At 39.6% G+C, this 13,933-nt stretch overlaps 2 protein-coding genes across 2 annotated transcripts; one reads left to right on the top strand and one right to left on the bottom strand.

Moving 5' to 3' along the window:
* Window positions 1–3,647: 3,647 nt before the first annotated feature.
* Window positions 3,648–13,068, bottom strand: LOC133018283 (mucolipin-3-like). Its single transcript, XM_061084603.1, has 12 exons — window positions 12,856–13,068; window positions 12,605–12,772; window positions 12,358–12,511; window positions 8,799–8,880; window positions 8,575–8,671; window positions 7,923–8,022; window positions 7,715–7,827; window positions 4,813–4,962; window positions 4,556–4,657; window positions 4,201–4,323; window positions 3,904–4,110; window positions 3,648–3,791 (listed from the first exon to the last, which is right to left on the bottom strand). The coding sequence occupies exons 1-12, from the start codon at window positions 13,066–13,068 to the stop codon at window positions 3,648–3,650; spliced, it is 1,653 nt and encodes a 550-aa protein (XP_060940586.1).
* On the top strand, window positions 10,515–12,057 carry LOC133018230 (7-alpha-hydroxycholest-4-en-3-one 12-alpha-hydroxylase-like). Its single transcript, XM_061084549.1, has one exon. It carries the CDS (start codon window positions 10,515–10,517, stop codon window positions 12,048–12,050), a length of 1,536 nt encoding a protein of 511 aa, XP_060940532.1. The 3' UTR covers window positions 12,051–12,057.
* Window positions 13,069–13,933: the final 865 nt, after the last annotated feature.

Here is a 13,933-nt window from a genome sequence, read left to right as displayed (position 1 = left end):
ACCTCTGCCAAGACGTTTTCATCTGTGTTTGTTAATTAAATACTACTGGATGGGTCACCACACAATTTGGTGGAAGGATGTGTTGTGGATCAGGAAGGAACCCTTTCAAATTTGTTGCAAATCCAGATCCGGGGGCGGATCCAGCATCAGGCTAGCTGATGCATGGTTTAAAATTAAAATGCAGCACTGAAGAAGGTCTTACATTGTATTTCTTAAAGAAACCAAGGTAACGAATCACACCGACCCAGACGAGCATTGTGGCTGTTCCCAGCAGGATACTGCACACATCATAGTTTGTCAGGAACTGCAACATAGGATAGAGAACAACGGATTTATGATATCGAGGAAGCACCAGGTCAATTTCATTAGTTAAGCTGCAAACATAGACATGTATTAATCGATCCAAAACTACATAGTATATCATTTATCTGTTCAGGTTTTAATTTCCAAGCAACAAACCTTTGTCTGTATTCCAATTTTGAGCACTGACCCAGCGATGGACAACGTGTCGCTGACAACGATGAGGATATACCAGCCATTCACAACCTCCATGCGGTCCGACCAAGTGACAATTTTATTGCAGTGTGCATGGAAGAATGTGTTGAACTCCTGCATAGAAGAGGTATTAGCACATTGTTCAATTAATTGATCAATTAAACCAATATACACAAACAAAGGAATAACTCATATTCATAGTAGTGTTGTTTAAAGAGCATCGACATCCACATTTTTGCTTGCCTCAACATTTTGATGAGAAAACGAAAAATGTTAAAAGATTCAGTATTAATGTTTAATTTTATTTTACTCTTCAATTACATTTTCTAAGTGTTACACAGAACTATGTTGCGGGACATTACCATAATTAACAGTGGCCTCATCTATGGCAGCAGCAGTCTGTGACATAATATGGACACATTCTTGTGCACATGAACCCAAAAACTGTGTATGATCAGATCTTAAGCATTTGGATGCATTTTGCCCATGTATGTCATATTAATGAAGAGGCAGGCAGAGGATGGACAACACTCACAGGACAGAAGATGAGGAGAAAACGGTCAGAACTTTTGTGAAACTACTCAAAAAGTCTGAGGAGATGTAGAAATGTCATGTAATCGGTAATTTTATGTATGATTGATAGTATTACCCAGGTATTACCATGAACTCACAGACAGTGGATTAGGGTCATGATTTGAAATAAGAATTGAATGGCTGCTTCCGTCAAATTTGGTAGACTGAGAAACAATTAGATTTGTATTCTCAGTAAGAGTAATTTATGCCATTACATACAAAAAAATGTGTTAAACTGGTTACCATAAACACAACACGCCCTCTTTTGTGTACGAATTAACGTCTTTGATTTAACATTAAAAAGCTTTTTAGTTCAAATTCAATAAACCTTTGATCTGTCAATAAACAGGTTGAAGGTTTAACTGATGCAACTGCTGCTTTGTTTTCCAATTAGATGTATGAACCAGTAGGTGGTGCTATAGTTGCAGAGACCAAAGCACGTGTAACTGCTCAATGACCATTGTCCTAAAGATTCCTTTATAATTTTGTTTTATTTTTATAAGGATACAATAAATTTGTTGCTACCACATCACACAACCCATCCAGTCGTTATAACAGTCCGGGTTGTACAGTGAGTTAACGCTACAGCTTAACACAATGGTTTGGTGTCTTCCATTTATTTATACATTTTTAAACTTTATTTTATTGTTTTGGCTATAAAAGTAAGTGCATACCATCATGAGGGTCTAGAAAATGTACAGGGTGGGGTCCAATCATATCTACAGCTCCATAGTTCTTGTGCAGACACCAGGGTTTGTGTGTTCCATTTAATACGACAGAACATTTCCGTTAGGCTTAGGGGGTAAGGGACAGTTAATATACAGTTTCTGTAAATCCTTTAACAACTTGTGACAATGGCACATCAGAACAACAATATAAGAAAAAAAAAACATACCAGCAGAGGAAAAAGCCTCACACTGGGTGTGCTCGCCTTATCTCAAACTTTCCCTGGCCGTTTGCCTCCAGACATTGAGCTGTGACTCAAATATTAAACGTGATCATGAACTGTCTTTGCAGGATTATGAACTAAATTACTGCTTAATCATCAGGTGCTCTAAATTATTATTATTTACCTATCTTAACCTATTGTGTACTCATTTCAAATGTCTTGGTGACCAGTGTGGATTCCCAGAAGGCTCGAAATGCTACATAAACAAATGGGACAGCATGTTGAAAACGTGGCTTTGTCAAGTTTTTTTCATGTTGTTAACTTTATTCACTCAAAAGGCGGTTGAGGGACCAACACAACTTGCTAATGCAGCTTTACATATGGTGTTTGTTATGCTGAGTACATATTTAAACAACTGGTGAGTTTGTTGTGTCAAAAACTAAATGCACCATACTCATGGACCCTTTAAAGAACCTAAGGCACTGCATGCCCCGGGTGCTGGGGCCTCTTTGTGTGCCGGCGGTTTCTTTGCCTCTTATGAGATGAAGCTGTTTGTTTTCCTGGTGTTGGCCTACTTTGAGATTGAGCTGAAGAATCCTGAGAAGAAGATACCTGAAATCGACCACAGCGGATGGGGCTTTGGATCCATGCAGCCTAACAGAGAGGTCCAGTTTTCGATTCCGACCAACATTTTAAACCAACCAATCAGTTTGACATCTCTGTCAAAAAATGTATGATTCTGAATATCTCTTTAAGCTTTAATATATTTCTGTTGTTTTACATTGAATTCACCTTAACTTTGTGGCAGTGACTATCAAACAATGGTGTGGGTTTTACATTTGATGTGTTTTAATGCATGTTTAACTTTTTTGTTGGAGAGATTCATTTCAAGCCTAAATAGTAGCCGATACTGACTGACACATCTCACTAGATGCACATATTCAATATTCAGCAGTGATGTGATAGATACTGCAAAAGTGATTTAGGAGGATACATAATGAGAAGCAAATTAAACAAAAATGTTGATAATTACTATTATTAGGATTATGAATATTAATATCAAAATTATTATTTTTATTAAGATTTTTATTAGTAGTAGTAAAATTATTATCCTGCTTTCCCCCCCTCTTTCATCAATGTTATTATACTTTTGTAATGGCCTCTGTCTGTGGTAGGTTGTCGTAAATGGCCTTATGGTATTACTATAACACGTTTACTTTTTTTTGAAAGGAACAAGTTCCAATGTATATTCAATATTGTTTGACTTTGCTCAAAGCTATAGAGCAAACAGTAAACCATGAATGACTTAAATCTAAATATTTAAACAACTTGTGTTTTTACTGCACTAATAACTAGAGGCACAAACTCTTGTACATGTTAAAATTTGTAACTTACAATCTGGAGTTGGATGCCCTTGATGACAGATCGGGTGGGTTAGGGATGTATTTATTCTTTCAATCAATCATTACACAATGAACCACAAAATAATAAAGTATGAATCTTAACTGAAGTTTCTGCTCCTCTAACTGGATTTGAAGGACCAAAGGAGTTGATTTAATTTCCACTTTATTCGCAAAATGCAAAACGAAAAACCTTCCTCCTCTAGTTTGGTCCCCCTTATGCCTGGCCCTAATACTCTTTTGCACTCTTGGCCAACACCTGGCGAAGGCACATGCCACGTCCCATCACTTCATCTAAGGCAGCAGCATGGAGACAGGCAGCAGCCGGAGGCCGGCTCCTCATCAGTCTGGTACCTCCCAGACTCAGGCTGGTCCCTGCACTCGGCTATGAAGGCCTGGAGCTGGGACACTGGCACCTTGTCCTGCTGGTGATGCTGGAAAAAGAAAAAGGTTTTTGCAGTTATTAGGCCGGACCAGTGCAAAGATAACGTCTATGTTCGGCAATATACCACACTGGTGCTGTGATTATCTGTGTCTCAGTCTGACCTTGATGGTCTCGTAGGTGTCATTGATGAGAGCGATGAACAGGCTGAGCACCATGTAGATGAAGAGCGAGATGAAGGAGTAGAGGTAGAGTCTGCTGAAAAGCCACACCATGTAGCTCTTGTCTCGCATCCTGAGGAAGGTCGCGTACATGTCGTCCCCGTTGATGAGAGAGAAGAGGCACTCTGTGACCCTGTCGAGCGTCCGGAACTGGAAAAAATACATTCTGATTATTGATTTCAGAGAGATATTAAAAAGCAAAACAATACTTGCCATAGGTTATGAATGTGATTGTTATACCTTGTCATGGTAAGGCCCGAGAACAATCCAGCCACAGAAGCAGTAGCCCAGGTAGATCATGGCCGCACAACAGCAGAATCGGATCACATTTGGGAATGCGGCTCTCAGGGTTAAGATTAAGATCTATAATGAAATAAAATGTCTTCAATTATTACCTCTGCCAAGACGTTTTCATCTGTGTTTGTTAATTAAATACTACTGGATGGGTCACCACACAATTTGGTGGAAGGATGTGTTGTGGATCAGGAAGGAACCCTTTCAAATTTGTTGCAAATCCAGATCCGGGGGCGGATCCAGCATCAGGCTAGCTGATGCATGGTTTAAAATTAAAATGCAGCACTGAAGAAGGTCTTACATTGTATTTCTTAAAGAAACCAAGGTAACGAATCACACCGACCCAGACGAGCATTGTGGCTGTTCCCAGCAGGATACTGCACACATCATAGTTTGTCAGGAACTGCAACATAGGATAGAGAACAACGGATTTATGATATCGAGGAAGCACCAGGTCAATTTCATTAGTTAAGCTGCAAACATAGACATGTATTAATCGATCCAAAACTACATAGTATACCATTTATCTGTTCAGGTTTTAATTTCCAAGCAACAAACCTTTGTCTGTATTCCAATTTTGAGCACTGACCCAGCGATGGACAACGTGTCGCTGACAACGATGAGGATATACCAGCCATTCACAACCTCCATGCGGTCCGACCAAGTGACAATTTTATTGCAGTGTGCATGGAAGAATGTGTTGAACTTCTGCATAGAAGAGGTATTAGCACATTGTTCAATTAATTGATCAATTAAACCAATATACACAAACAAAGGAATAACTCATATTCATAGTAGTGTTGTTTAAAGAGCATCGACATCCACATTTTTGCTTGCCTCAACATTTTGATGAGAAAACGAAAAATGTTAAAAGATTCAGTATTAATGTTTAATTTTATTTTACTCTTCAATTACATTTTCTAAGTGTTACACAGAACTATGTTGCGGGACATTACCATAATTAACAGTGGCCTCATCTATGGCAGCAGCAGTCTGTGACATAATATGGACACATTCTTGTGCACATGAACCCAAAAACTGTGTATGATCAGATCTTAAGCATTTGGATGCATTTTGCCCATGTATGTCATATTAATGAAGAGGCAGGCAGAGGATGGACAACACTCACAGGACAGAAGATGAGGAGAAAACGGTCAGAACTTTTGTGAAACTACTCAAAAAGTCTGAGGAGATGTAGAAATGTCATGTAAATCGGTAATTTTATGTATGATTGATAGTATTACCCAGGTATTACCATGAACTCACAGACAGTGGATTAGGGTCATGATTTGAAATAAGAATTGAATGGCTGCTTCCGTCAAATTTGGTAGACTCAGAAACAATTAGATTTGTATTCTCAGTAAGAGTAATTTATGCCATTACATACAAAAAAAATGTGTTAAACTGGTTACCATAAACACAACACGCCCTCTTTTGTGTACGAATTAACGTCTTTGATTTAACATTAAAAAGCTTTTTAGTTCAAATTCAATAAACCTTTGATCTGTCAATAAACAGGTTGAAGGTTTAACTGATGCAACTGCTGCTTTGTTTTCCAATTAGATGTATGAACCAGTAGGTGGTGCTATAGTTGCAGAGACCAAAGCACATGTAACTGCTCAATGACCATTGTCCTAAAGATTCCTTTATAATTTTGTTTTATTTTTATAAGGATACAATAAATTTGTTGCTACCACATCACACAACCCATCCAGTCGTTATAACAGTCCGGGTTGTACAGTGAGTTAACGCTACAGCTTAACACAATGGTTTGGTGTCTTCCATTTATTTATACATTTTTAAACTTTATTTTATTGTTTTGGCTATAAAAGTAAGTGCATACCATCATGAGGGTCTAGAAAATGTACAGGGTGGGGTCCAATCATATCTACAGCTCCATAGTTCTTGTGCAGACACCAGGGTTTGTGTGTTCCATTTAATACGACAGAACATTTCAGTTAGGCTTAGGGGGTAAGGGACAGTTAATATACAGTTTCTGTAAATCCTTTAACAACTTGTGACAATGGCACATCAGAACAACAATATAAGAAAAAAAAAAACATACCAGCAGAGGAAAAAGCCTCACACTGGGTGTGCTCGCCTTATCTCAAACTTTCCCTGGCCGTTTGCCTACAGACATTGAGCTGTGACTCAAATATTAAACGTGATCATGAACTGTCTTTGCAGGATTATGAACTAAATTACTGCTTAATCATCAGGTGCTCTTAATTATTATTATTTACTTATCTTAACCTATTGTGTACTCATTTCAAATGTCTTGGTGACCAGCGTGGATTCCCAGAAGGCTCGAAATGCTATATAAACAAATGGGACAGCATGTTGAAAACGTGGCTTTGTCAAGTTTTTTTCATGTTGTTAACTTTATTCACTCAAAAGGCGGTTGAGGGACCAACACAACTTGCTAATGCAGCTTTACATATGGTGTTTGTTATGCTGAGTACATATTTAAACAACTGGTGAGTTTGTTGTGTCAAAAACTAAATGCACCATACTCATGGACCCTTTAAAGAACCTAAGGCACTGCATGCCCCGGGTGCTGGGGCCTCTATGTGTGCCGGCGGTTTCTTTGCCTCTTATGAGATGAAGCTGTTTGTTTTCCTGGTGTTGGTCTACTTTGAGATTGAGCTGAAGAATCCTGAGAAGAAGATACCTGAAATCGACCACAGCGGATGGGGCTTGGGATCCATGCAGCCTAACAGAGAGGTCCAGTTTTCGATTCCGACCAACATTTTAAACCAACCAATCACTTTGACATCTCTGTCAAAAAATGTATGATTCTGAATATCTCTTTAAGCTTTAATATATTTCTGTTGTTTTACATTGAATTCACCTTAACTTTGCGGCAGTGACTATCACACAATGGTGTGGGTTTTACATTTGATGTGTTTTAATGCATGTTTAACTATTTTGTTGGAGAGATTCATTTCAAGCCTAAATAGTAGCCGATACTGACTGACACATCTCACTAGATGCACATATTCAATATTCAGCAGTGATGTGATAGATACTGCAAACGTGATTTAGGAGGATACATAATGAGAAGCAAACTAAACAAAAATGTTGATAATTACTATTATTAGGATTATGAATATTAATATCAAAATTATTATTTTTATTAAGATTATTATTAGTAGTAGTAGTAGTAAAATTATTATCCTGCTTTCCCCCCCTCTTTCATCAATGTTATTATACTTTTGTAATGGCCTCTGTCTGTGGTAGGTTGTCGTAAATGGCCTTATGGTATTACTATAACACGTTTACTTTTTTTTGGAAGGAACAAGTTCCAATGTATATTCAATATTGTTTGACTTTGCTCAAAGCTATAGAGCAAACAGTAAACCATGAATGACTTAAATCTAAATATTTAAACAACTTGTGTTTTTACTGCACTAATAACTAGAGGCACAAACTCTTGTACATGTTAAAATTTGTAACTTACAATCTGGAGTTGGATGCCCTTGATGACAGATCGGGTGCAGAGGATGAGCGAGGTGAGGCAGGCGAGGATGACCACAGAGTCAAACCACAGGAGGAGATAATCGTTCTTCCCAGCTGAAAATTTAAACCACATTTTAGAGTTTAGATGATGCTTCTTAAATAATTGCTCTTACATGGCGATGATTTAAACATTTATTGGAAAAACTCACAAGTGCCCTCTACGTTCCAGTCTCTGCATTCATAGATTCTGACATCGTTTTCAACATCCACCATTATCTTTCCACTGTGTGCATGGTTGTCAAACATGATCTGTGGAAAAAAACAAAGGTAATGAAGTCATTTGTTGGTGACTTTTTTCCCCGAGCATGGAAACATAGACTGTATGTAAAGATAGACGACATGTCTCTACTTCCTCCTACAATCCAGAAAGAAGTTCTAGAAATGAACCATCTTGCCCAATTGAAACCACAGTCTGCACAGTAGCAAATGAGGGGAATTGCGTCAAAACCAGCACACTTGACTAATCGCAAGTCCGTCTCAGCTGTCAATCATTACGCTTCATCATGGTTTTTATAGAATCCAAAGTGAAAACGATCTAAAAATGAAGAAAAAAAATGTGCCAAATTTATTTATTAGACGTGTTCTTTTACATTCGGTTTGGTCCAACGTAACAGAGGCCAGATTTATCACCAGGGGGCAATCAAGACGTTTGGCTTCAATTTTGGGGAGCATTCATATTACAACAACATAATCAACGCTTTTATGCAAATGTTTAAAAATGCGATGTAGCTAACAATTTCTAGATAAACAAACCTAAAAGCTCAAATCAGGGTTTGGCAGTTGGCAAACATTGTCACCAACCATTATATGAAAGTCATAACAGTCTGGAAGCTCCTGGTGCCGCACAGTCTGCAGATTGATGGTTTTCAGTGTTAGGAAGATGTTCACTGATAGCAGCCTAAACCCACACACACACACACACACACACACAAACAAACACACACACACACACACACACACGCACACACGTATCAACAGGCAGCACTCATCGCCTGGCAGAAAACCTGTATTTTCAGTTTAGTCACCTTTGGAAGTCTAAGGAGAATTTGAAGTGTGTGAGAGAACTGCTGTTGTCAAGCGTCTGCTCGGGGTAAATGGACGTACAGTCTGTGAGGAGGAAATACAGACAACCTGTTCAACAGTGAGATACATTTAACATTGTTCTGCAGGGGAACTATTCAACATTCAAACCTCTGATTGCTATTTCTGATCACTATGCACGCGCTTCCTCTTTTTACTGAGTCACATTTAAATCCACAGTGTGATTATGTTACATTGTTGCCATGAATCAGCTTCTATAAATACATTCCATTAAAAAAACGAATCGCAGCTGCTGAGATTAAATACACAGGTTATAGAGCCAGTTGTGACTTGAATTAACATCTTTTATTAAACATTAATAAGCTACAGGGCTGGGGTCCCATCATATTTACAGCTCCACAGTTCTTGTGCAGACACCAGGGTTTGTGTGTTCCATTTAATACGACTAAATCAGAACATTTCCATTAGGCTTAGGGGGTAAGGGACAGTTAATATACAGTATCTGTAAATAATTTAACAACTTGTGACAATGACACATCATTGAGCTGTGACTCAAATATTAAACGTGATCATGAACTGTCTTTTCAGGATTATGAACTGTGTTGCTGCTTAATTATCAGGTGCTCTAAATTAATATTATTTTACCTTTCTCATCTTATCATAACCTATTTATGGAGTGTCCTCATTTCAAATGTCTTGGTGACCAGTGTGGATTCCCAGAAGGCTCGAAATGCTACATAGACAAATGGGACAGCATGTTGAAAACGTGGCTTTGTCAAATTCTTTTCATGTTGTTCACTTTATTCACTCAAAAGGCGGTTGAGGGACCAACACAACTTGCTAATGCAGCTTTACATATGGTGTTTGTTATGCTGAGTACATATTTAAACAACTGTTGATAAATAAATATACCAGACTCAGGGAGCCGTAAAAGACCCTAAGGAGTGTTTAACTGGCTATCAGACAGTGTCATTTGAATATTGTTACTTCTTTATGACTTAGTGTTGGTAATTATTGTTAATGTGTAATGTGAGTTCAGGTCAGCGGGGGGGGGGGGGGGGGGGGGGTTGAGGAGGAAGGACATGCAGCAGGGTCATATGGCACGGAACGTAACCATGATCATATTGTGGTCAAATGTTACATTTCCCTTACAACGTATATGTTTTTATTTATTTTATTCTGTTAAGTTGGTTGATGTGTGTATATTTACTTGTTTATTGTGTTATCAGCAACTGCTCCAAGTGAAATTGTGGACACATGGTAGGCCTACACATTTCATTGAACAAACGAGAAAAGGTAAGATGTGGCCATATTTATCTTCCTAGGAAATTCATGATTCACTGATTACTTTATGGTGAATGTTACACAGTGAAAGTATGACCTAAAGTAGTTGTCTTCTTGTGAACCTTGTTCACATCTAACTGGTTTTGCACCATAAGCAAAGAAACTCTTGAATATTTGTGTTTATTTTCAGCACAAATCCACAACAGGATAGGATTGGTTGTTTGGAGCCAGTCTGACTAACTTCTTCTCACTCTGTTAACACAACAGTTATATGTTTAATTGTTTGTCCACTGATTATGCAATCCCCTGAAGACCACAACTGACGTCACACGAAAGGGAGGAGCAACATTTCTCTACATAAAGCTGGATGTGGAGCTTAACTCCTAATCACTCTGTGTCTGTTACAGGAATCAGTCATGGGACTGCTGCTACCTCTCCTTCTTGCTTTACTTTCCTGTTTAATTGGAGGACTCTACCTACTTGGTGTGTTTCGACGGCACCGACCAGGTGAACCCCCTTTGGATAAGGGGCTCATCCCTTGGCTTGGTCATGTCTTGGAGTTTCGCAAAAACACATTAAAATTCATCGAGAGGATGAAGCAAAAACATGGTGATGTGTTCACAGTGCAGCTGGGAGGGTTTTATATCACATTCCTTCAGGATCCCCTGTCGTTTGGGGCTTTTTTTAAGGAGAGTCGAGAAAAGCTGGACTTCAGACAGTTTGCTAAACAGCTGGTGCGCAGAGTGTTTGGATATGTGGCAGAGCAGGATAACCACAATGCTCTCGGGGTCTTCAACAACAAGCACCTCAAGGGGGACGGCCTGAAGGTATTGACACAAGCTGTGATGGATAATTTGCTGAATCTGATGTCTCATGAAATCGGCTCAGCAGCAGACCAAAGCAGCTGGAAAGAAGATGGACTGTTTATGTACAGCTACAATAACCTTTTCAGGGCCGGCTACTTATCTCTGTATGGCAATGCATCTCCCAAGTCAGAAGAAAGTGAGGAGAAAGCCAAAGAGAAAGACAGAGCGGAATCTGAAGCCTTGTTTAAAGAGTTTCGTAAATATGACCAACTCTTCCCCGACCTGTCTTACGGGGTCCTCTCACCGAGGGAAAGGGTGGAAATAAGGAGGCTGATGGATCTATTCTGGAACACTCTGTCAGTGCAGAAGATGAAGATGAAGAACGACGTCAGTGGCTGGATCCGGGACATACACCAGCATCTAGAGGGGATTGGTATGAAGGACTCAATGATAAGCAGATACATGTTCGTGCTTCTTTTGCCCTCTCAGGGCAACACAGGGCCCATTTCATTCTGGCTGCTCCTCTTCCTCATGAAACACCCAGAAGCCATGAAAGCAGTGAAGGAAGAGATTGATAAGGTTCTGAAGGAATCAGGGCAGGAAGTCAGACGTGGTGGCCCTTCTATCAACCTGACCTATGAAATGCTGAAGAAAACACCCATCCTGGACAGTGCTTTGGAAGAGACCCTCCGCCTCTGTGTTGCACCTGTCCTCAACAAAGCTGTGCTCCAGGATATGACCCTCAAAATGGCAGATGGGCGTGAATATTTCCTCCGCAAAGGTGACAGATTGGCTATGTTTCCTTATTCTGCTGTTCACACTGACCCAGAGATCCACCCTGACCCACATTCTTTCAAATATGACCGCTTTCTGAATCCTGACGGGAGAAAGAAAACAGACTTTTACAAGAATGGGCAGAAGGTGAAGTTTTACACCTTACCCTGGGGCTCTGGGGTCTCCATGTGTCCCGGGCGTTTCTTGGCCTCTAGTGAGATTAAGCAGTTTGTTTTCCTGGTGTTGGCCTACTTTGAGATTGAGCTGAAGAATCCTGAGGAGAAGATACCTGAATTCGACTCTAGCCGATGGGGCTTTGGATCCATGCAGCCCAACAGAGACGTCCAGTTTCGATACCGACCAACATTTTAAACCCAACTAATCATTTTGACATCTCTTAGGTACATTTAATATTGTTCTGCAGGGGAACTATTCCACATTCAAACCTCTGATTCCACTATGCACAAGCTTCCTCTTTTATGGAGTCACAATTAAATCCGCAGTGGGATTATGTTCCATTGTCAGCATGAATCAGCTTCTATAAATACATTCTATTCAAAAACAATATGGACACAACCCATTGTAGTTGCTGAGATTAAATAAACAGGTTATACAGCCATTCGTAACTCTGAATACATGTTTTTTGTTGTCTTTATGTAGCAGTTTTATGTTTTGGTACCTTTATCAATATGTGGATTAATGTCGAAGGTCTCATTTCCAGGATCAATGCTGCCGTTTCTGTAAAATTCTTGACAGAGAGTCAGAGGAATGCTCTCCCCGTCAACCCTTTCGTATGCAAGATTACCTACGGTCAGGTTTTGGAGACTGATATACTGAAACGACAAATTGAAGAAAGACATCACACACATTTTTTCCTTGCCATGAACTTTGCATGTTACACAATATTTATCAACATTTCTCCGTACCTGGTTGATGATGTAGTAGATGTGATCATAAACGTCTGTTTTCGTGTAAAGTGCGTAGCCTCCAAGACGGTGATCTTTGTATCCTTTGAGGAACAGATGTCTGAAGGCCGTGAGATTCTCATCTTTGAATGTGACCATCATCTCGTTGCTCAGGCCAAAAGACACTAACTGATCAAGAAGACAAATAAAAAAAAGACTAAAATAATGTGTGTATTCATTCTTTTTGAAATATAAAGGACTTTGTACGCTACCTGGATTGTGATAAGGGCAATTTTCACTATTTGCAACATCAGCTTCCACGGTTTGCGGCCCCTGGCTCTGTATTTTTCACAGGGGTTCATGAAGAAGTACTTGAGCCTTCGCCTGAAATCTTCCACCACCGTGGACTCCAGAGTGTCAGCGCTCCACCTGCAGTGGCTGTTCTGCCTCCTCCCCTCTGACCTCAGGGGTTGAGAGTCCTCCATTATACTGAGTGCAGGGCAGAAAAGAAAGAGTAGTACAGTTTGGGTTGTGCTTGTCTTCTTTTATTGTTAAAGGTTCAGCATACTTTAGAATTTTGCCAAGGGGGAGGTGAAAGGATTTAGCCATTCCAGTCATTCTGATGTTTATCAAACTGGTTCTCCTGCATAAGTTTGCTGATGTCATTCTGTCTTCACGAAGATACTGTCATACAAACTGAATGAATCAAAATAAGCAACTACAGCTCTAAAGTGTCAAGAAGAGTTTTTCGGTGTCATTTAGTCATTTTGTGGCAACCCTGCCTGCCACAGTGAGCAGGAAAGAGACAAGTTTATATAAGAAATACCAACAACAAACAGGTTTTTACATTTATTAACTATTAAATACTCCTTTCTAGAATATATGTTTAGCTGAGAATAAAATCCCTACATTTTGAGGTAAACTTAAGATACAGTTATATAAATGATCAATAATGAAGGAGGGATTTACCTGCTGACGCCTGCAGTGCACCAGCCACAGAGCAAATAGTCCAACAGGGACACGAGTGCTGTGTGCGAGGACGAGACAGTGGAGACACAAGCTGTCATCACGATGACGCATCACTCTGCGTCCAGTTTTTCCAAAACACAGACAGAGCTCACAGTTACACCATCCAGGCTGATACTGTATGTGTAACGACCAAGTCTGGGATTAGGTTAACTACCTGCGCCAAGGAGGTTATGTTTTCAGCCCCGTCTGTTTGTTTGTAAGCAACACTACAAAAAGACAACCGAACGAATTTCCACAAAACCCGGTGAAAGGATATAGTATCTGGCAAAGAAGAACTCATTCAATTTAAGTGCTGATCCACCACTTTCAAGAAATAATCGT

This window comes from Limanda limanda, chromosome 13 (genome assembly GCF_963576545.1).
Source record: "Limanda limanda chromosome 13, fLimLim1.1, whole genome shotgun sequence".
NCBI lineage: Eukaryota > Metazoa > Chordata > Actinopteri > Pleuronectiformes > Pleuronectidae > Limanda > Limanda limanda.
The sequence above is the reverse complement of the archived record's forward strand: the minus strand, read 5'-3'. Positions and strand labels throughout refer to the sequence as shown.